This window comes from Periplaneta americana, chromosome 1 (assembly GCF_040183065.1).
Source record: "Periplaneta americana isolate PAMFEO1 chromosome 1, P.americana_PAMFEO1_priV1, whole genome shotgun sequence".
NCBI lineage: Eukaryota > Metazoa > Arthropoda > Insecta > Blattodea > Blattidae > Periplaneta > Periplaneta americana.
In genome coordinates this window covers 92531396-92556769 of record NC_091117.1, presented here as the reverse complement: position 1 = coordinate 92556769, position 25374 = coordinate 92531396, and the positions used below count along the sequence as shown (strand labels likewise).

At 35.4% G+C, this 25374-nt stretch overlaps 1 protein-coding gene across 1 annotated transcript; it reads left to right on the top strand.

The window, feature by feature from the left end:
- Positions 1-1880: 1880 nt before the first annotated feature.
- On the top strand, positions 1881-24525 carry LOC138698338 (glucose dehydrogenase [FAD, quinone]-like). The gene is made up of 3 exons (XM_069824192.1): positions 1881-3337; positions 11424-11686; positions 17321-24525. The coding sequence occupies exons 1-3, from the start codon at positions 3237-3239 to the stop codon at positions 18646-18648; spliced, it is 1692 nt and encodes a 563-aa protein (XP_069680293.1). The 5' UTR covers positions 1881-3236; the 3' UTR covers positions 18649-24525.
- Positions 24526-25374: the final 849 nt, after the last annotated feature.

Below are 25374 nucleotides of genomic sequence, written 5' to 3'. Positions count from 1 at the left end.
GTATTTTCGTGATAATCCTTATATTCAAAATATTTAGGAATATTCAGTGAAATGTCAACTCAGTCAAATTCGTACTTACAACTCAAACAATTAAAATTCTTTCTATATTTTGAAAGGTATTGATATGTATCATGAAACCATTATCACAATTGACACACTGAATCCATCTTTCACCATGATTGCCATCCTCGAAATTTTCTGAGCAAGATCCGCACAAAAATCATTAGGGTTATCATTCGGATTTTCTTCAAGTACAGATCTTCTTTGTTCGGCTCCTGAAGATGATGCTGTTTCGTTATCTACTTCTTTTAACTCACTTTTGGTCCCTTCCTGGTTCTCGTAGAACTTGTCAAGAGAAAGACGAGGTTCCACTGCGGCAGTTTTCCTTTTTTTTAGGCACAATCAATTACCTCCTTCATATTATTTATATTATATTATATCATACACATCATGTATATATGTCTTTCAAAATATTGTTTTATATTGTATGCACTCACTATATAGTGTATCTTAAAAATTGAGATCTTGTACTTTATATTGTATTTATTTCCACATTTAACCCTGCGATTATCTGCTATCTGCAGCAAGCACGACTTGTACAATATATCAGAGATGCTATGAATACACACACAAATATTTTACGTTTCATGCATTTGATATTTCTTCCAACTGCTGGAAGATTAGAGTAGGGTTATTTTATACACATTTATTCAATCTTTCCTACAGTGTTGCCTTTAGATTGCTATTTTTGAAAATGTCAAACCGGTCCAGCAAAATTGGGTTCTATGGTTTTGGCTGTAATAATAGATATTGTAATACAGAGCAAAATGTGAAGTTTTGTAGTTTTCCATCACGACCCCATGAAATGGATTTGAAAAGACGGTGGATAATAGCAGTAAATCGGAAAGAGTAAGTATAAATTAAGTATTTGGGATTTAAGTATATTAATTAATACCTAATTAAGTTTTTACACAACTTATCTTAATCGAGAATTTTACAAATAGACCAACAATAACTATTACATACAAATAATTATGTTAATGTTATACTTGAAAAATAAGCAGCTGTAAGCCATATTTCTTTAAACACACATGATAATAGTAGGGCGCATTATATTCAGTAATTATAGCAAAGTCTTTATGGTAGTCTACAATTATAATTACAGAAATAGGCCTGTATGACAAATACGGAAACAGTGCCATTACATACATTTTTTACAAATATAGAATCATGTTATGAATATAGAATAAATTACAAATGCAGAAAAATAATATAAATAAAAGTGCATTACACTATTGTAATAATCCTACAGATATAACATTATGAAAACAGATAATAAAATAATTTATACTGATTACAACAGTAATTACAGAACATTTAATAGAAAGCAAAACTACATTTTATGAAATTATTTGAAGTGATTTTCTAAATATCAACTGCTTTTATAGTTTTGCCAAACATTAAAAAATATGTTTACATTAATATGTCACATTTACAAGAATTATTTTTGTACGGCAGACGGCACTTTATGGATACCTTCCAAATCATCTGGAATCTGTAATGAGCATTTCATAGGAGGGAGTAAATCTCAAAATCTTGCTAGTTCAGCATAATATGTTCCAAGCATCTTTCCTGAATGTTACAAGAGAAAGTTAACAGGAACAGACTCTCTCAACGAGGAAACTTTCGAAAATTTCACACAAGTAGTCTGTGGTGAGTATTATTATTATTATTATTATTATTATTATTATTATTATTATTATTTTTTTTTTATGGAAATATTTTTTCCATTTTCACATTGTTGGCAAATAGCTAAAACTTACAATAATAGCGCACAGCAAGAATGTCAATCGGTGTTTCAACAGCCCGAAAGTACGCAAGCGGCGATCCCGTGCATTAACAGTGAGTCAGGACACTATTCACTTCTATTCGTTCTGTTATTTTACCGTAACGTTTAATATTACAACGGTTAGTGCGTCTGGCAGCGAAACAAGGTGACCCGGGTTCGAATCCCGGTCAGGACAAGTTACCAGGTTGAGGTTTTTTCAGGGTTTTCCCCTCAATCCAATATGAGCAAATGCTGGGTAATTATCGGTGCTGAACCCCGGACTCATTTCACCGGCATTATCTCCATCTCATTCAGACGCTAAATAACCTGAAATGTTGATACGGCGTCGTAAAATAACATACTTAAAAATGTATATATTACAACACGAGATTGGAAAGAATGATGCTGAAACTGATCAGGAAGAGAGAAAGAAATTGGTTAGGTCACTGGCTGAGAAGAAACTGCCTACTGAAGAATGCACTGGAAGGAATGGTGAACGGGAGAAGAGTTCGGGGCAGAAGATATCAGATGATAGACGACATTAAGATACATGGATCATATGCGGAGACTAAGAGGAAGGCAGAAAATAGGAAAGATTGGAGAATGCTGAGTTTGCAGTGAAGGACCTGCCCTTGAATAGAAATGAATGAATGAATGAATGAATGAATGAATGAATGAATGAATGAATGAATGAATGAATGGAGCTTAACCCTTGGAACGTCTGTAACTCAGGAACGATCGACAATAAGACATATTTTCATATGGACGTTTTGTGTTGTTTTCAGGTTCACTATGAATTGCAGTGAAGCCGTAAAAGGCCGTCTGGCCTAATGCCTGGAAGACAGATTGATGATATCTGTTATCTATATCCCAGTTACGTCTCACATAAATGAAAATACCCTATTTTTACGTAGAGAAATAAACCTATTTTCTGGTGTTGGAAAGTTCTTTCAACTTTAACATTAACTATTGTGTTGTAAAACATTATCTTAAAAGAAAAGGTGATACAATACAAAATATTTATCATAACTTACGTAAGTCAGTAGCCTTGTTGTGAAATAAACCTGTCCCAGATAACAAGAAACTTTCTACATATTCTTGCGATAATATGCACGTCGATGCAGATTAGACGAATATAACAGGAAATGGTAGCTTCATTACTTTGCGCTCATTAGATTTAGAAAGGATGCAGTACTTTTAATTTGTTTCAAAATGTTACATTTATATTCCTCCTAGTGTACTGTATGAGTAACGCGAACAAACACTAAAGTGAACGGATCCTAAATATCTGAGAAAGAAAATAATTCAAGAATTAATACGAGCCTCCAAACTGGAGATATAATGGATACTTGTCCGCATTACAGTTCCTTACGTGCATTCTTCCTGCTGGTAACGTCACTCATTAACCATGAGACTCACGTTCAACAAGGATTCTCCAATTCTAAACGGAACGTACTATGACTACATCATTGTTGGTGCGGGATCCGCTGGCTGCGTTTTGGCTAACAGGTTGGTAACATATTGCAACTATACCTTGACCAAAACTACTTCCGACTTGACAGTTTACAGAGAAGGGGGGAGCAGTGTTGTCATGTTGCCCATCTTTCGTGTAAGCGAGCGCGCTGCCGATAGAATGCAGTAATGAACGCTGACATGAACACATACATTTCTAATCAATTTTTGAACACTAGGCATTATAATTTGTGTACATCATTATTTTATTAGTCTATTATTATAATTATTATTATAATTAGTATTCTTCAATGTAATACCGTTATAAAAAGTGTCTAAAAGATTGTAAACGGTAAAAACAGGTTCAAATTTAATACGAAGCCTCTACTTTTATGAGTGTCGGTATTCTTCAATGTAATATTGTTAGAAAGGCGTTGAAAAAAATGGTAAACTGTAAAAATATTTATGATTAAAATTCTGCACGGCCTTTTTCTTTTCCAATATCGATAACAGTGCTCTTATTAATTTTAACACAAGCAGCAGTTCTCATTACAACTTGCACCAAAGGTAAAAGATGCCCACCATTATCTTTTTCCCTCTCAAAATACTCACATAACACACCATCTCTCGCGCTTGACTCTTTAACGGGGTACCTTGTACAATATTCTTTGTTCTCCGCCTGCCTTTACTTCCTTCCGACATTGCACAAGTCACCTGTTTAGAAACTCTCGCAGAAACTAGAAAACGCACACTAGCTACACACTCCACCAATGACAACGAAGATAATACGTGTAATATAATTTAAACACAACAATTATCGATACAATAAAACAACTAAATAATATTTTTAATTCACACAAAGCACGCGCTAAAGGCTGGTTCACAATAAACCGGGAATGAAAACGACAACGAGAACGGGAACGGAAATATTGTTAAAATAAATGTATTTAAATGTGAACATTCACAATTAACTATTGTGAACGCTCACATTTAAATACATTTATTTTAACAATATTTCCGTTCCCGTTCTCGTTGTCGTTTTCATTTTCGGTTTATTGTGAACCAGCCTTAACCAGCCAACTCAAAGTCATTCCGGGCACTGTATTCACCACTAGGCCGTGGTATTCACGTGCAAGTTGTAAACATAGACACGACAACACCGTCCCGTTACCATGGTTTCGCGTCTCTCGTGATTGGTTGATATGAATGGTTGCCATGATAACATGCTAAAGGTGCCATTTGTCAGGTCGGAAGTTGTTTTGGACACACCACAGAGCTAGAATGATCATAATTGAAATGTTGTTTCATATAAACAGTGTATTTAATTAAAGCTAACTTCTGACATTGTCAACAGTCATCTTAAAATTATCCTAGTCTGTAGAACCTAGAAACACATCAGTTTTAGAGCACACTAATCAAAATACTTGTATGTAAACAGTAAAATGTCCGTTGTTTCTAAAAAATTATGAATATTTTTGTGCCACGCATGTGTGGTGTTTAGTACAAAATAAAATCTAACATATCCATTATTTACCTAGTACAAGCAGCAGCACTTCTGAAAGTGACCTCGTCTGCAAGGGCCCTAAATATGACTCTCAAATCTATTTAAGTGTCTGCTATGTGACAAGTGCCTAAAATTTCATACTCACGGAGCTAAGATATGGCAATAATTGGAGCAACATAATGTGAGGAATTCTTTTCTCGTATAACATCACAAAATATTCTTAGTGGATATATTTATTACTCATAAATCAACATTGTTTTTCTTTGAAACATTAACATGTATATCATGTTAAAATACAACAGTATTAAGAACATTTAACAAAGAATTGAGGCAATGACATTCAAAACAACACAAAAACATGATTTTCAGTTGAGTAAAAATATGGGAAATCTGGCTTTATCTAACTTGATGACACAGTTTCTGGCTTAAAATATTCCTAATATACAGTTATGTGAAAAAAAATTGTTTGGTAGCTTTAGTAAATTCAGAGATAAACAACAAAAAAAACTGAATATCTCGAAATTTTAGTCAGTGGATTTGTGATGTTCTGCACATCATGGCTTCAATTAAAATTCATTTAGCTAGACATGTTTCAGTACTTACTGTCCTCTCTTCTGTAGCTTTTGGGCCAGATCAGCTGTTGTTCATGCTGGCATGTCGTGCTGGCTGAATCAGTCCGCGATATACACCAGCACGACACGCCACCATGAACAACAGCTGATCCGGTCCAAAAGCTACTGAAGATAGGACAGAAAGTCCTGAAACATGTGTAGCTAAGTGAATTTTAACCCTTTGTTAAGTGTTTTTAATACTGTTGTATTTTAACGTGATGTACATTTTAATGATTTTAACAAAATATTCTGTCCTGTCGAAAATAATTGACAGTGATTTGAACTCATAATATACTTAATTCCAAGTGCTAGTGAATATACAGGGAATAAGGGGTATTTGTGCCATTATTTTAACTGATAATTATTCATGTCATAAGAAAGAAAAAATATCCTCACAATTTTTTTCTAATTTAAATAATTAACTAATTATTAAGTTTTACAATATTAGACGTTTGGCAACGTTGCTGGATGTGGAGGAGGAGGTTTACAAGTGCACAGTACAGTTCAAGCAGATACAGAGTTATACCCGTACAAAATAGATGTTCTGTTCTAATCTGGGGCGGATCAGGACAATACTGTTGTTTACATAAAAGGAGCAGCAAATAGATCTACAAATTTTCAATCTCATTAATAGAACATTAAGGTAAATTTCCATTTTATTCAACAATATTGCTCCATTTTTGTTGTAAGTCTAAAAAATAAATAATTATAGTTTACTGCACAAAATCACACGAACTTTTTTCTAAAGCAAAATTTTAAAATCTCCCGCTTCCGTAAAGATGTATCATTTTTAAACAAATTTCTGGTTGTGTTATTTTCGCAACAGGGTAAGAGACTGCCAGTTTCTAACAATCGTTGAGAAACTGCTGAGATACGCTTGCAGCACGATATTGCACTTGCCATAGCATTATCTGGAATAGCATCCATTCTAATGGAAGGAGGAAGAACGGCTCACTCAGCACTTAAATTGCCCCTTAATATAGCAACAACTGAAAAACCCAGTCTGTAATGTTAGCAAGGATTCTGGTCAAGCCCAATTGTTAAAGCAGTGTAAAATAATTGTGTGAAACGAGTGCACAATGGCACACAAGAACCACTGGAAGCGCTTGACCGCACTTTGCAAGACTTGAGAGGAAATAAGGAACTAATGGGAGGAGCATTAGTGGTCCTGGCTGGTGACTTTCGTCAAACGTTGCCAGTGATTCCACGACCCACACCTGCTGACGAGCTAAACGCCTGCTTACAGGCGTCTGTTCTGTGGAGTAAAGTAAAAAAAAATTGCATTATCAACAAATATGCGAGCGCATATTCAGGGAGATAGAAACGCACAGCACTTCGCACACAAACTATTGCAGATTGGGAAGGTACTTTTCCCAGTGATCCACAGTCGTGTGAAATCAGTTTGCCTCAGGATTTCTGTCAGTAACGTCCATTATTGAACTCATTCATAAAATTTACCCAAACATTGTCGTAAATTTAAAAAACCATGCGTGGTTATGTGAACGTGCCATTCTGGCTCCGAAGAATGAAAGTGTCAATGAAATAAACGAATATATACAGGACCAACTTCCTAGCTTCGCCACTACGTACAAGTCAGTAGATTCCGTTGTGGACGCTGATGATGCCGTCAACTATCCTATGGAATTTCTCAACTCTCTGGAACCACCTGGAATGCCTCCCCACTGCCTGTTGTTAAAAACAGGATCACCACTAATGTTATTGCGAAACCTGGACCCACCACAACTGTGCAATGGAACATGGCTTTGTGTTAAGAAACTCATGCCGAATGTGATTGAAGCCACAGTATTAACTGGTAAGGCTAAAGGAAAAGACGTGTTCATCCCTCGCATTCCGCTTATACCAACAGATTTGCCATTCACATTCAAGCGTCTCCAGTTTCCAGTCAGACTAGCATTTGCAATGACAATTAACAAGGCCCAAGGACAGTCCCTCAAGTTTGCTGGCATCAATTTAGAAAATTCATGCTTCTCTCATGGTGAGCTGTATGTAGCATGCTCCAGAGTGGGTACTCCTAAAAATTTGTAGCCTATATTTTCTCTCACGGTGGTAAAACAAAAAATGTTGTTTACACGCATGCATTGAGATAAAATGGTCTATCTGGCTCCTCAATATTCGTCATGCTCAGAATATAGGAAGTAAAGGGAGAAAGTAGTGAATCTGTGATATGTATGTTTTATATCCAGATTGAAGTGCTAATTACTTTTCTTATGCGAAAAAGTTTATATTCTCTGCTTAGTCTTCAATTCATTTTTCGATCCAGATTGTAAAAGATAATGAATTGCATGTACGGAAAATGTTTTTTGTTTGACTTACTGTATTACCTTTGTAACGGCTGACATTATGAAACATACTAAACTTAAAAATGTAGCTGTGAAAAAGCATATTATACCAAAATGTTACACTGTTTGTAGTGTTTTTCTATATTAGTTAATTTTGTACACTTGAGTGTTCTCATCCTTTTAACAAATGTAAATATGTAATAGTCCCTTAATTCTTTTTATTATCTTTGTTCAAATTGAAATAATCTGAATTTTAGTACTTCCGAATTTTCATTTTTATCTTAACTTTTAGCAGTTTTAACCGATTTGGGCTAGCAGTTTTAACCGATTTGGGCTTACCTTGAAGCCAAAGATAATTCAAACAAAGACAGTTGGACGTAAGGCGCATTATGAAATGTCTTCTTCTCAGTGCCTTATCTTCAACTACTTTTAATATGAATAATCCCTGGCAAGCATTTTCTAACAAACAGTTTATTTATAAATAGAAGCAAAATTGAAAACACGGGCAACGCCGGGTAATTTAAGCTAGTTGTTTATAAAACCTATGCATTATAAGTTAAGAATATAAGTTATTGTTGATATTTATTTACAAGCATATAAAGACTTCATTCGATTATTTACTACTTTAAACCATTCACTAACTGCGTCCTCTACCTATAGAGGAAAGCAACTTCAATTTTTAGTTGGTTATTTAACGACGCTGTATCAACTACTAGGTTATTTAGCGTCGATGAGTTTGGTGATAGCGAGATGATATTTGGCGAGATGAGGCCGAGTATTCACCATAGATTATCTTGCATTCACATTACGGTTTGGGAAAACCTCGGAGAAAACCAACAAGGTAATCAGCCCGAACGCAACTTCAGACCGGTAAGCAAGCGCCTTAACTGAGCCACGCCGGTGACCGAGCAACTTCAATCCTGCTTCATGGATAATGAGTTGTTGAGAGCGAATCCTCTCAAATGGACAATTCATATCTGGTAATCCAGGCATCGTGCTGTAAAAATGAGACTGTGGGCAATTCACAAAAACTTAAAAGGAGTCAAGAACAAACAATCAGACTTTTCCAAACAAAAACAAAATTCGTGACTGAAAGGGTTAATACTTGTTTAATTTAACAAATGCCTAATTTGCTTCTTAATTCAGCAATATAACATAGGCAAGTTATTTCTTTTTTTTTTTTTTATTTAATAGGAATGTTAAATTCCATGATCGAGTATACGAGTTTCTATCTGACGTACTAAATATTGATGCTCTGAATGAAGTCAAACTCTTGACTATTACGTAAATTTAGACTGTAAACTAACTTAGGCCTCTCATATCGATGTCATTTGTACTAGGCTGTCTAGAGCAGTGGTTCCGAAACTGGGGGTCGTGTAAAGAGCTACGGAGGTCGCGAGATGATTTACAAAATAAAAAAAAACGCTTTATTAACATACACTTATTGTGTGTTCAGAAACACCCCATCGACTTTTTAATATAAAAATATAAAAATCAGTACCTAGTTATACATTAAAGTAAACAAATAATTATACTGATACGACAAATGTACCTGCTCTTTACAAAGTAGTACAAACACAGTGATATCACTTTCAAGTTCAGTGAGATATCTCATCCTTGTTAGATGGCAATCATAGACGAGAAACTTATTTTGCATAAATATGAAGTTATAAAAATTTAAGAGCTCGAGATATTTATGCATTCTTTTGATCTACAACTGGTCTACACTCTTCGGATAAGCCTAGTTTCAACATTGCATCAGTAGATATCTATATACTTAACCATAGGATTCATAACGGGGGTCCTCGGGACAATTAATACTCTTCAAACAATTTAAATTACTTGTTAAATGATATCAATTTCTTTGCAATTTTTAGTATGCCCTCAGAAGTCTTTCGGGCTTGCATCAACGGCACTCAAATACGTTTTCTAAAAAAACTTAAATTAATGTAGTGACAAGGCATTTTTATCATATAATATTAATTTATTAATACATTTATCGTTTCATTTTGAGCTAGACATTGTTATTTAATAAATGTGTTGACTATTTTAAGTTTTTCATAGTCCAAGAGAAGAAAATTCATATATACTCCATTAGTTACCCAAGGAGTGTTAGGGACCTCCGTTATGCATTATTGCAGCGCTCGCTGAAATGTGCAAAGGGTAAGCGGAGCCGTCCCGTGTGCCCCATCGTGCAGCTGGAAGAGGTAGAGAGCATACCCGCTAGCAGGTACGAGTGCACCAGGGTGCTCTGTGCTGACGACCACTGTATTATTGTATATTCCAACTGTCGTGCATTCTAGGATTAAATCCATTTTTTTTCGGCCAGATGAACGCAACTGCATAAAATGGATTTAGTGTCCATCGGTGAATATAATATTGTTTTGTTTATCTTTCGGAAAACTAAAAAAGTTATTGTTTTGTGTAATATTCTTATTGAATTTGGTATTTCCAAGAAACTAGTTCGATTAATTAAAATGTGTCTCAGTTATCTGATGTATCACCCCACGTCATAATTAGTTCATTCACATTACTGTTAAAGCTTCGCTTTGTAATAGCGAATGAGAGTGTATGAGTTGTCCTTCTCTCTCTCTCCGGGCCATGTACTGTTTGTTACATCAATGCTAGCTACTTTTCTCACATAGGCCTATATTACATTTTGTTCTAGGAGCTTCACTCCTACTGTAATTGTTTATCTAATCAAATGGCTGTGATATCTCAATTCATAGCCTACATGTTTATGAACGAAATTTAATGTTATTATTTTTAATTTATTTATTGTTGTTATCTTAGCTTATAGTAATAAAGTGTTGTTAAGATAAGTGTTTAATTTTCTTTTGGTATTGTTAACTCACTCCTTCCCAACGAGGTTATCATCGTTACTCAAGGGTTTACGGCCGAATACTGAAATAAGGGATCCAGTTACGTTACAACTTTTATTAGTAAAACTCTAAAAGTTTAAAATATAAACGATACTTAAAAAGTTACAGCAAGTTCAGAATAAAAAAGAAAATATATGATGAGTGATAGTGTCTAATTAACTTTAGGATTACTTGCAAACACTTCTTTTTTTTTAAATAATTGTTTCTCTGGTTGTGTATTCGAAAAAAGTCAGTTTCATGTAGGATTAAGTGCGCCTGGTATTCTGACTAGCCTGCAATACATAAGGCGTAATCGCCCGACAATCAAATATTCGGACGGACGTTCAACCTAACCGGTTGTAGCTCCAACCGGTCGAATCTAAACCGGTTGTAAACGCTATTTTGCAACTCTCTGGGTCACAGCTGTCATTTAGCTTCAGTAGCATATACTTTAGTATCATCCCCTTTACTGCTAACAATTCCATATCATCAGCAAATCTTATGCACTTTACTCTTCTTTCTCCTACTTTCACATAACATTTAATATTTTTCTTGTTACTATTAACCATCCATCCTGGAAAGGGACCCGATTCTATCAGTACTGAAGCAGGATGGCCAGCGTGTCAGCATCGGGTTCATAAATGCCACCCGGCTCACCTGTCGGACTGGAACAATCATCGTATGTAGGGTGTAAAATGGACCCATGTCAGTCAAAGTATGTAGTGCATTCCGGATCCGGCCTTAGAAAAGCTAGCCAGCGACGCCATTTTTCGGATCAAACTTAATGGAGTACTCATGCTAAGAGAAACGTAAAAATGCAAAGTCCTTGTATCATTTTTTAAATTGTTAACTGTTATTTTGTTTCAGGATGTCTGAGATAGCGAATCAGTCCGTTCTTCTTCTGGAAGCAGGAGGTGAGGAGCCTTCCTTGGCAGACGTACCTGCTTTCATAATTAATACATTTGGAAGCAAAATTGACTGGAAATACACAGCGGAGCCACAGCAGAGATCTTGTGGGGGCCAGAGATGTACATTTGCGAGGGGCAAGGTTCTTGGAGGGTCAAGCAGCCTTAATGCCATGATGTACAACCGAGGAAGTCCTCTAGATTATGACCACTGGGCAGAAGAAGGTGAGAATTATTTGATGTGAATGACAAATGCGATAATAAAATATTAATATATTATATAGTCCACTGCTGTGGAGTAACGGTTAGAAGGTCTGACAATGAAACAAGTGGGCCCAGGTTCTAATCCTGGTTGGGTTTATTTCCGAGGTTTTTCCTCAACCACTCTAAGCAGAATTGCTAGGTAACTTTCGGCGTTGGATCTCGAACTCATTTCGCCTTCATCAGTATAATTTCCTCAATCATCTTTTAATAGTTACAGTTTGACCAGGAAGACATGGCGGATGTGGTTCCTGCACATATCCGGAGAAACCGCAGGGGCTTTAATAAGCGGACTGTGGTTAGATCGGGGGAGTGTAGCTCCCTCGAATAGATGGCGCCTTAGTGAGTCGTGAAATCGACGGCGGCATGTCCTTCTGGTTGAGGATGCAGCAGATTCAGGCACACGAATTGCGAACATATGTCATCGATCTGAGGAGGCTGCGGAATAACATCACAGGCAGGTCTCCAATCAGAACTGGATGCTGTGGCTGAATCGATACGCTGGTATCATTCAGTTAATCATGTGCTTGAAGAGCGATCCTAAATGGGCTTCAACAACAATCATTTCAGCATAAGGAGGTTGCACAATAAGCCTAAGGCTGCGGGCCTTGCCTGCGGGCCTTCCTCTGGAGAAAATAAAAATATATTCCTGACTGACCAACTGACTGAATTACAATTGGGATGTAGAAAGAAAATCTGTGGCGTATAAGCCTAAAATATATTCTTGATATGGATGGACAATCAAGAACCGAGACAATGGTTCTGGTGCGATTTTGAAAGTATCATCAACAATGTTAGTTTTACTTGTGTTATCGTAATCATTCACTAATAAGTATTTTTTTTTACTTTAAATATTCACATTATTCAGAATTTGAGTTTCTTTCTATGATTGTGGTGTACGAGTAGATTAGGCCCTACTAATGCACGAAAACGTCTGGCCGCGCAAGCGTATTTTCACCCAACCCCAACTCTTGTAGCAATCTTACCCAAAGTACATACCAATGCAGATTTAATTAGTTGTCTATTACTGAGGTACCGTGTGACACAAAAGTCACTTGCGAAATTGGGAAAACAGCATTATCTTGAAATGACAACTGACCATGACACAGAGAATAAGGAACAAGACAAAAACAAGAACTACGACAAGGATTACGACAAGAATCACGATAAGGATCACAAGGACTATGATCACGATTAGCAACATGACAAAGAAAACAAGGATCACAACATGAACCACGACAAACACCATAGTTCTTGTTCTGATCCTTGTCGCGATCACTGTCTTAGTGTTTGTTGTGGTCTTTGTTGTGATCCTTATTATGGTTATTGTTGTTTTTATAATAGTCCTTATTGTTCAGACGAGATGGTTTAGGTTTATTTTCTTATCGTTTAGTAATTTATTATCAGAATATTAAATCTTGGTGCAGTTCATGATTTGGTGGAGATGGATTACATTTATAGTTAGGTATTATCGGATTAATAGTTGACATTTTAATATGAAATTAGATTTAATTCTAATACTTTTAAGTTTCTCACGGTCCTATACTTGGCATTCAAAATAATACTGTTTTCCCCATTCGGCAAGTGACTTTTGTGTCATACGGTAGTAAATCTAGTCTTCATAGCAAGGGTTTAAAAAGCAGTATGGCAGTCTGACTTATAACAGTGCATGCATCGAGAGCCATGAAATATTTGAGGTGACCTATATTTCTTTCAAAGTCTCCCAGAGGAGAAGTCAGCGCTCTCAGTCCTACATCTCAGCGATCTCACTCGTATGTTTCCTCTCTTGGAACGTTTTCCTAAATGGCCCTGACCATAATTTCGGCATAAACCTGATCCGCACTATCCCTACTTCAGTATTTCTCATCAGGACTACACTACACAACGTTAATGTTGACATCATCTACAAGCTTCTAAAGAACAAATTTTTCGTGGTCTCTGGTACAACATTTTCATAGCTTTCCCTTTTAGCTTATTGATTATTTTTGTTCAGCTGGTCTGACTCAGTAGCCTCAAGGTTACGATGTAATGCAGGCACCACTAATTCGTTGTCCCCATCCCCAGCTTATATATATTTTCCATTCATGTAACACCATCTTTGAATATTATTTGCTAATATTCTTTTGGAAACATCTCCATTTATTCAACATAACACTTCCAATTCATTCAATAAGTTATCCACTCTCTCATTCAATACAACAGCTCCCATTCATTAAAAAATTATTCAATCACGTTCAATACACCACATATCATTAATTCAATAAGTTAATCACTCTCCCATTCAATACACACTTCCCATTCATTCAAAAAATTATTCATTCATCCATTCAATACACCACATACCATTCATTCAATAAGTTATTCACTCTCCCATTCAATACACACTTCCCATTCATTCAAAAAATTATTCACTCATCCATTCAATACACCACATACCATTCATTCTTAAAGTTATTTATTCTCTCATTCAATATACCACTTCCCATTCATTCAATAAGTTATTCACTCCCCCATTCAATATACCACTTCTACTCATTCAATAAGTTATTCACTCCCCCATTCAATACACCACTCCCCATTCATTCAATAAGTTATTCACTCTCCCATTCAATATACCACTTACTATTCATTAAATAAGTTATTCACTGCCCCATTCAATACACCACTCCCCATTCATTCAATAAGTTATTCACTCCCCCATTCAATACACCACTTCCCATTCATTCAATAAGTTATTCACTCTCCCATTCAATATACCACTTCCCATTCATTAAATAAGTTATTCACTCCCCCTTTCAATACACCACTCCCCATTCATTCAGTAAGTTACTCTCCCATTCAATACATCACTTCCCATTCGTTCAATAAGTTATTCACTCCCCCATTCAATACACCACTTCCCATTCATTCAATAAGTTATTTACTTTCCCATTAAATACACCACTCCCCATTCATTCAATAAGTGGTTCACTCTCCCATTCAACATACCACTTACCACTCATTCAATAAGTTGTTCACTCTCCCATTCAATATACCACTTACCATTCATTCAATAAGTTGTTCACTCTCCCATTCAATATACCACTTACCATTCATTCAATAAGTTATTTACTCCCCCATTCAATACACCACTCCGCATTCATTCAATAAGTTATTCACTCCCCCATTCAATACACACTTCCCATTCATTCAATAATTTATTAACTCTCCCATTCAATACACCACTTCCCATTCATTCAATAAGTTATTCACTCTCCATTCAATATACCACTTACTATTCATTCAATAAGTTATTCACTCTTCCATTCAATACACCACTTCCCATTCATTCAATAAGTTATTCACTCTCCATTCAATATACCACTTACTATTCATTCAATAAGTTATTCACTCTCCCATTCAATACACCACTTCCCATTCATTCAATAAGTTATTCACTCTCCATTCAATATACCACTTACTATTCATTCAATAAGTTATTCACTCTTCCATTCAATACACCACTCTCCATTCATTCAATAAGTTATTCACTCCCCTATTCAATACACCACTCCCCATTCATTCAATAAGTTATTCACTCTCCCATTCAATATACCACTTACCATTCATTCAATAAGTTATTCACTCTCCCATTCAATATACCACTTACCATTCATTCAATAAGTTATTCACTGTTCCATTCAATATACCACTTACCATTCATTCAATAAGTTATTCACTCTCCAATTCAATATACCACTTACCATTCATTCAATAAGTTATTCACTCTCCCATTCAATACACCACTCTCCATTCATTCAATAAGTGATTCATTCTCCTATTCAATATACCACTTACCATTAATTGAATAAGTTATTCACTCCCCCATTCAATACACCACTTCCCATTCATTCAATAAGTTATTTACTTTCCCATTCAATATAGCACTTCCCGTTCATTCAATAAGTTATTCACTCTCCCATTCAATACACCACTCCTCATTCACTGAATACATTTTCACTGATCCGATCAGTACACCACTGTGCATTCGTTAAAAAAATCATTGACCTATCCTTTGATTTTACCATTTCTCATTCGTTCAATGAATTATCCACTTATCCATTCCATACACTTCTACCCATTCATGCAATATATTTTTTTACTCAGCCATTCAATACAATTCCTCTTTCAAACAATAAATCAATATTACATTCTCTCATTTATTCAATTTGTAATTCACTCTTATTGAATAAATCAATGACTCATTCACTTAGTAAATTATTTACCATTCACTCATTCATTCAATAGATCATGTATCCATTCATTCATTCATTCATTCATTGAGTGTATTACTCACTCGTCCAATCAATACATCAATAATTCCTTAATTTGATAAATAATTTACTCCTTCATAGTTACACTAAATAGTTTTTCACTCATTCATTAAATAAATCATTCATGAGTTATTTCATTCATTCAATATAACTTCATTCATTCAGTCTACAGTTCCTATTTTGTTCAATAAATCAATTAATTATTCATTTAAGAAATTAATTACTAATTCACTCTTTCATTAAATACTAAGGAGGATCGGAAAGTAATACACAATTATTTCTTTACGGTATACTATTTTGGTTAGTACGTTCAAAGTTGACAGATAGTTAGTTTGAATCTTGCGGTACAGACAACAATAGCTCTATTAGGTGTCACCCTGGCGGAACGAGCGGTAATAACCGAGTAAAGATGGAACGTGTGCTAGCATCGTCTACTTGTGAAGAGCAGAGAGGTGTAGTCTGTTTTTCTAAGCACAACAAAAACGTCAGAGTGAAATCCACAGGGAAATGTCGGTGGTGTATGTTGCTGATTGTCTGGACCGTAGGAACATCTTCAGGAGGTGCAGGTTCTTCGAAGACCAACGAGTAAATCTTACCGACAAAGCACGTTCCGGCCGACCAGTGATCGCTGCAACTCCACCCAATGTCAGAGGCATTGAGGCGGCAGTCACCCACCCTACAGCAAAGACCTCGTCTGAATTTCAACTGTTCGGACCAATGAAAAAATTTCTAGGAGACCAACGCTTTGGTTCGGATGAAGAAGTGAAATCAGTCCTGAGCAGGTGGTTATACGCCCAGAAAACCGAGTTTTATGAAGGAGGTGTACTCAATTTGGTGTCACGATGGGGGAAATGTGTCGAGAGACTTGGTTCCTGTGTTAAAAAACAGGTAAAACCTCTAGGTTTTTTTCTGCATTTTAGGTTTTGCTCACCTATTAAATACGTTGCCACAAAAAGTTGTTATGTATTACTTTTCGACCCTCCCTCGTAACTTTTTCACTCATTCACTGAATAAGTAATTAATAAGTAATTAATAAGTAATTTACTTATTCACTCATTCATTCTTTAAAGAATTTATTAATTCATTCATTCATTAAGTCTACAATTTCATTTCGTTCAATACATCATTCACTCGTTCATTCTAAACTGACTCACTTATCTATTCAATAAATCAATAATTCATTTGATCACTTGTTTGTCAATTCATTCCTTCACTTCTTCAATAGTTAAACCTTTTGTTTAACTACGTTGTGTTTGAACTTTTTAAATTTTTCTTATGTTATTAGGAAACTATGGATGGGCCTACGAAGACGTACTCCCATATTTCAGACTGTCCGAAGACAACTTGGATGCTGATATCGCTAACGACACTATACACCATGGAAGAGGAGGTTATCTCAGTGTAAGTAGATTTCCTTATGTGGAAGACACTACAAAAGCTATTTATGAAGGCCTTCAAGAGATAGGATTCAAGACAGTAGATTTTGGAAGTGAACGTGTGTTGGGTGTTACGTACATACAAGCAACGCAAGAAAACGGAGAACGCATGAGCACCAACAGAGCTTTCCTCAAGCCCATCCGCAACACAAGGAAAAACCTCAACATAGCTACCAGCATCAGAGTTCTGAAAGTCCTCATCCATTCTCACAACAAGACGGTTTACGGTGTGGAATATGCCTTAGAGAACGAAAGGCATATTACCGGCATAGTTTATGCCAGAAAAGAAGTTATTCTAAGCGCAGGTGCTTTCAATTCTCCTCAGTTACTCATGCTGTCTGGGGTGGGTCCGAATGAAACTCTTCAGAGGCTAGGAATCCCTGTTATTCAAGATTTAAAAGTGGGATACAATCTTCAAGATCACTATTCACTTCCAGGTGTTCTCTTTCATATTAACAGTACTCAAAATATAAGCGATTATAACCAAAAATTAATGTCGGACGCACATGAATATATGCAGCATCCGAAGATGGGTTTGTGGACTGGTATTTCAACAGCGCAGGTAACAGCTAATTATCAATCAAAACTCGTAGACAAATCAATTGAATTTCCTGATTTGCAATTTTATTTTTTACCAGCATCAACATGTGGAGCAGGAATAAACTCTATAATTTATCATAGCATGATCAGCTTTTTACCCTTGATCCTCAGGCCTAAAAGCCGCGGGTTCGTATCTATCAACTCCACGGATCCATTTTCTGAGCCTTTAATCTATACAAATTATTTCAACGCTTCTGAAGATATTGATACATTTCTCGAGAGCTATAATGTGGTCACACAAATCGCCAACACTAAATCATTCAAGGAAGCAGGTATTACTCTTGATGCAACATTTCAGCCAACAAGGGAGCAGATCGAAACTGGAAGTAATCCTTTTTGGAAGCAGCCTCCGAGAGAATTTATGTATTCAATGTGTCACCCAGCAGGAACATGTAAAATGGGACCACACACTGATCCCAACGCGGTGGTGGACCCTGAACTAAAAGTCCATGGTGTTAAGAATCTCAGAGTTGTGGATGCTTCAATAATGCCGACTATAATTAGTGGAAATTTGAATGCTGCTGTTATAATGATAGCAGAGAAAGCAGCAGATTTAATAAAGAAATCATGCGACTAGACCAGCATCGATAATGATTTTGTATGCAATTTTTAAGTTAATAGAAAAGCAATGTCAAATGTACTGATCCTGTTCCAATAAGTTACAGATAACGCGTACCTCACTTTCTCAGCAGAAATAATGTGATTCGTTTTCGGAAAGATTCTAAGAATTTTGGTGGAACATTTTGCAGATATTTATTATAAAAAATTGCTTAATGAGTAAAAAATATCATTCACAGATTATTAATACATGTAACAAGAGAGTTTTATCACAATATGTATTAGAGACGATTAAGGAAGAATGGTAAATATTTTAGGGGAGGGAAGAATGGATGTATAGACAATTTCTCCTGAATTACACTGCATAGCTATGTATACTGGCATTTTCTTAGGTATTAAAAATAAATGTTTTTTTTTTTACTTGTCTAATAGCCTACTGTTTGAAGCCAATATATTCCTCCCATAAACTACTTACACAGCATCCACATTGAAACACATCTAATCAGAAAAAGCTAAAGTAATTAGCTGTAGACGGGTTACTTATCGTGACCACAATAAATATGCAAGAGAAAAAAGGCGACATTAGGAGTTAATTTAACTGCATGGGTCTTGAAGTAAACAATATGATCACTTTATGAACACTTCTAATGAACTATTAAAATCAATGAATAAACTTAAAGAAGCAATTAAAACTAGTGTAACAGAATTTAGTACATATAATAGGCCTCAGTTTCCCTGCGATATTACATTACAAATGTGAAGTAATTCATTTTTAACAGACAGAGTTCAGTTTCTGAATAATATAGTATTCTATGTGCGTTTTCCACGTCAAGTCACTATCCAATTCAACACCAAGAAACTCTATACTTACAGATTCTTTAGATCGATTCCATTTCATTTATTATTGTAGAAAAATTGAGAACTATTACGTGTAGTAAATTTGATTATCTTTTTTACTATTGCTTTACTATGTTAAAGTACAAAATGTATTTACATTCTTGGGTTCTAGTAAAGTCATACGTATCGTATACGAAAAAAAAAATAGTCCCGATGCCAATTTCCAATCAGTGTCAGACTATGTGAGGTTAGTTTAGGCATTTGATATGCCTTGGAAGAAAGGTACACAGTGTCAATGGCGAAGCTAAGGTGTAAATACTGGGTAGAATGAAAAAATCTGCTTACCTTATAGCATTTCTTTAGACAGCAGATGTTTCTCGGATTTTCTATAATTGTTTTATGACATAGACCCCACAAGAAGATGATTACCACTCATGTTCACCCCAAACAGAATACAGATATAACAACATAACTTGGATCAGAGCACCCTGTTAGCCAAGGATATTTCTTATACCATGAAAATTCAAATTTTATTTTTTGTCTGTTTCCATCCACTATTCTACCCATAATATGTAAAAATGTAGTGTCGATTTCCTATTTCTGTAAGAACATTTTGTTTCATACAGTACGTCCAACTTGAAAACGGTTTCTCTTTAAATTCTACAAATAATGACCTCAATGTTCTTTCAGTATAAGACATTTCACACAAAATTTATATGTAACACATACACACATATGGTGTTTTGATTAAACTAATACTCAACAACGCAGCGCAGTCACAGAACACCAATACAACGCAACGTAATATTTTGAAGGTGGGGCTAGCTGCGATTCGCACCGAGATGTAACGAATCGATATTCGCTCCCCGGTTCCCTCTCAAGGTTGCGAGTCAAGGTCGTAGACGTGCGTTTAGACGCTTCTGCCACAAGTCTCGCACCGAACTCTCCATCCTGGAATGACTGTCAACAGTGAACTTAATATATGGAAGGATCGATATATCGATATGTCGTTATTACGAACTCTTACCACATATTACACAATTTTATTTTTGGTAGGATAAGCATACCAAAAATCTATGTGATCATTAAGGAAATGCGCAGAAATGAAATATGCTGCCTCCCCCCGCCCCAGGCCAATTGTTATCGGCCTCAAATTTTCTTCTGTTTATGGTACATACGACTCGATTAAAAGCCAAAATCATAAATACAGTCATTTGTACCTTAACATGGTAACGCTATTGTAAAGAAATTCTTGAAGTACGTAAATACAGCCCACACCTGTGGAGTAACGGTTAGCACGTCTAGCCGCGAAACCAGGTGGCCGGGATTCGATTCCCGGTCGGGGAAAGTTACCTGGTTGAGGTTTTTATTCAACAAAAAAATGAGCAAATGCTGAGTAACTTTAGATGCTGGACCCCAGACTCATTTCACCGACATTATCACCTCCATCTCATTCAGACATTAAATAACCTAAGATGTTGATAAAGCGTCGTAAAATAACCTACTAAAATAAAAAATAAAAACTTAAATACATTTGTACCTTAACGTGGTAACGCAATTGTAAAGAAATTAGTGAAGTTGATTATACTGGTTTTATTAACATTAAGTGCTAGTTTATTTGCACTGAATTATTCAATCATTAGATCTGGCATTCTATTAGAAGTGTTTATGTAGTGATCATATTCTTTACTCGAGATAATTACACTTATATAATCTGTAAATAAGGTTATATGTTAGCCTATATTTTCCCAATTAACATTAAAGCCTAATGAAATTAAAGTGCCTCACTTTCTTTGTCGCTGTATATAACGAAAATAAAGTTAGGTCTGTACTTTTAATTAATTACAGTAAATCTGCGCTAATTTGAATTTAACTAATTCCGAATTCGCGATAATTCAGACAGCTCTTTTATTTTTACAGAATACTATTAGAGATTAATATTCCACACATTGAAGGTAGAAATGAATACAAAGAGTGAAAAATGTGTTAATAAATTCAAACCATTCGACATAAGATTCATTTAGATACATTGAATTTGTGGACAGTACAGTAGTCATAACTATTAGAAATTTCATCTCGCCATAAAAGAAATGCGTCGTCATGTATCGACATAAACAACAGAATCGGAAAGAGACGCAGACACTCTTATGTTTACTCATGCGATGTATGTAATTCACATTATTATTCTCTTGATGATCAAAGAGAATAGCTTTTTAGCATCAAATTCTGTATAAGCTAACTTAAAAATTTGATACGTGCAACATGGTCCAGAACTTTTTGGCCTTTATACCGTGTCATAAATGCTGAAAGATCCGAAGTTCAGGAGAAAAAACATAACCTCCTTCGACAGCTAAAGTAAGAAAATGAGAAGAATTTACAAGCAGAATCCGTTTCCGAAAGATGCTCACCCGGACTGGACACCGAATAAATGGTGTAGGTGTAGTGGGTGCATATAATAATTATATAAACACAGGTACACTTAGGAAAGTTAAATACAATTTTGCCCGTTTTTGCTTTCTTTCCGAGATAAAAATTGTTTTATACGAAACATTTCATAGCGTGTTTTGGGAGAGCCATTAATTTAATTCCCAGTATACTCTGTCAATTTAAGAGAGCATTGCATTATGATAATAGTCTAAATGATTGAAATAATTTTAGTTCTGTCCTTTAAATGTGCAGAAATTTGATCCGAACTAATGTGCAGAATTTGATATGCAAACGAATTTTACAATGTTACATTTGTTCGGATCAAATTTCTGCACATTTAAAGGACAAAACTAAAATTCTTTCAATCATTTATTACTATAATACACTACTCCCTTAAATTGACTGAACATATTGGGAATTACATCAACAGCTTTCTCTAAACACGCTATGATGTTTCATATAAAGCAATTTTTATCTCAAAAGGAAGCAAAAACGACCAAAATATTGTATTATAACTTTTCCGTTTGAAATATCTCTAAGAATAACCCCCTGAAATTAATGACATTACTTACGGTTCATTCTGTACACAACGTGTAAGGAGACGATCTACAGCAGGCATGTCAAAACCCTGCACATTGTGCAGTCGCGCACATTGTGCACTTGTCTCCGTGCGATGTGCAGTTCCTATTCCCCTACCTGGAGGGAGCGAATCGGCTTGGAGGGGAACGCGACAGGGCTCCACAGTACCTGTAGTAGCAGATCAGCTTTGGTTTCAGTAACACAGATTAGTATGGGTGCTCATTGAGCTGTATTGTGAATGTGTTATGAAAAGTAAAATGAGGAGTCCACAGATATAACGAAGAAGAGAAATCACGAATCATATAACATAACTGTTATGATGTTTTCCAATGTTTTAAAATAAAAGGCTTTCATTATCTCATGCGGACCTAATAGTGATGTGAGAATTTAAATCAAATTAGTAAAGTTCTCAAAATATGATATTCGCCAGCTCTTATTTCTTAATCAGTACTCTCACGGCAAAACAAACGTTACACTAGAGTTGGTTTTGGAGTCTGTACTAACACAGCCATCAAAGGTTAGACGACTTACAACTTTTATTTGATACGCTGATAAGTGATGAGAATATTGAGTGAGGAATACTTGTGAAGCTAGTGAGTTTGTAAGGGAACGAAGAAAGAAACTAACTGTAAGGCTGAAAATTTTTCTGAAAAAATATATAATGGCGAATTTTCCATCTCACGTTACTGTATTATGTTAACATACTTACGTTAATAAATCTTGAAATTTGACATAGAGAAAATGTCCTCGCTTCACAGTTTGTGAACTACTCGTTTAACTCATTTCAGTAACGCTCCCAACTTGCTGTTATTGCTCTCAACGTTCTCCAAATAAACTATGTATAAATTTAAATTCAAGCTTAATTTATCCAATTTATTAATAATAATGTGAATTTATATTATTGTACAGCAAGGAAATGATTCCAGTGTAAAAGCCTCACAATGTCCTATTTTCATTTAATTGTGAGTAAAATATTTTCTTTAACATTTGTGCACCAATGGTCCCAATAATGCTTGACGAACAATGAAAGAGTATTACTTTGAAATAATCAGTACCTACTACGTAAAATGAAATACTGTGTTCCTTTCGTGTTGTTTCGAAATTACTGCAATATTTATATTTTCTTCAAATACTCTATACAAATCATGTAAATAAATGATTTTTCACAAACTACTGCCTTGTATCTGATTTCTGACTCAGTAAGTCTATTGTTTCTTGTGTTACAATTGTCAAATATAGACACTGACAATAATTGTGTTTTTGTCCTTCTGCTAAGTGTGTTTATAATGTCCAAATGTCAATTTAATTGTAGAAGCGCAGAATAGCTTCTTGTACATCCCTTCGGCTAAGAACTGGTAAGAGCAACACGTGAATGATGCAATATGCACAGACCGGCGTTCCGCGCACATATACTGCACATTCAGTATCTGATTTCTGACATGCCTGGTCTACAGGATCATAAAATGTCCATACAACATAGGATCAAAACTTGATAGTTTTCCCAGAAAAAAAAAATATTTATTTTGTTATTTTATTTGCGTTATACTACTTATATCATTAGTAAAATAATTCAAGTGAGGCAAGAAGGATGTACCGTCAACATTTTCCTCAAAGAATGTTATCTAATCGGCGAACTTTTGTAGCAGCTTCTCAACGATTATTAGAAACTAGGAGTCTCTTAAACCGTTTCGAAAATCACAAACCAGAAATTTGTTTAAACATGATATTGGTTTACGGAAACGGGAGAGATTAAAATGTTGCATTAGAAAAAAGTTCGTGTGATTTTGTGCAGAAAACCATTATTGTTCATTTTTAGACGTACAATAAATAATTGAGCAATACTGTTGCATAAAATGTAAATTTACTTTAATGTTCTATTACTGAGATTTAAAGTTCATATTTGCTGCTCGTTTTATGTAAAAAACAGTATTGTCATGGTCGCTCCTGCATTAGAACAGAGCATCTGTTTTGTACCGGTATGTCTGCACCCGCTTGAGCTGTACTGTGTAGTTCTAAACCCCTTCCTCCTCGCTTGAGTTATACTGTGCACTTCTAAACCTCCTCCTCCCTATCCAACAACGTTGCAAAACGCATAATATTGTAAACTTTAATAATTAGTTAAATATTGCAATTAGAAAAAAGAATTGTAAGGACATTTATTCTTCCTTATGACATGCATAATAATCTGTTAAAATAATGGCACTTATACGCCTTCCACTCTGTATAATTACAATTCTGAGTTGAGCGGGACATTCGGAGAGGTCTTAGAATAAATCACGGAAGTCCTTTTAAGGGCTACGAAATTATTTATAATGTAACAAATTAAAAACTGCTATGATTTCCGGCTATCTAATTATTGGTTACAATCGTAAGTTTTCCTAGCCCTGAATGAATTAACGATATTCAAATTATTCTCGTCATTATTTCTTCTTTCTATATTATATCGTGACCAACACAAGAGCACTCAATGATTCTGAGGAGTGACAATGTCGACTCTTATTTCGATAGCTTCACCACCTCTTCACAGGGCTATAAATATGCATACAGTAGTATGAGGGGGAACAGTATTACAGTAGTAACAACATGAACTACTCACATAATTCACTTATTTGCTAATCTTCATCTGCGGTGACGGTTGAATAATAATTTTCTTCTGAACGCACCTGTTATACAACTAACATTAAATCACTGTCATCAGTCATCACTCAACACTACTATCCTCGCCGCATAGGAGCTTGTGTGACCCTCAGTGCGCAGTAACAACGAAGAAGACACGTGCTTTATGATAACTAATCAGATTCAGCCAATTTCTCCTTTACTGAAAATTTTACTCAGGCGGCACTTAACTTTGACTGATTTTCTATTGTATTATAGTTTGTTTAGTGATAAGTTACTACCGTAG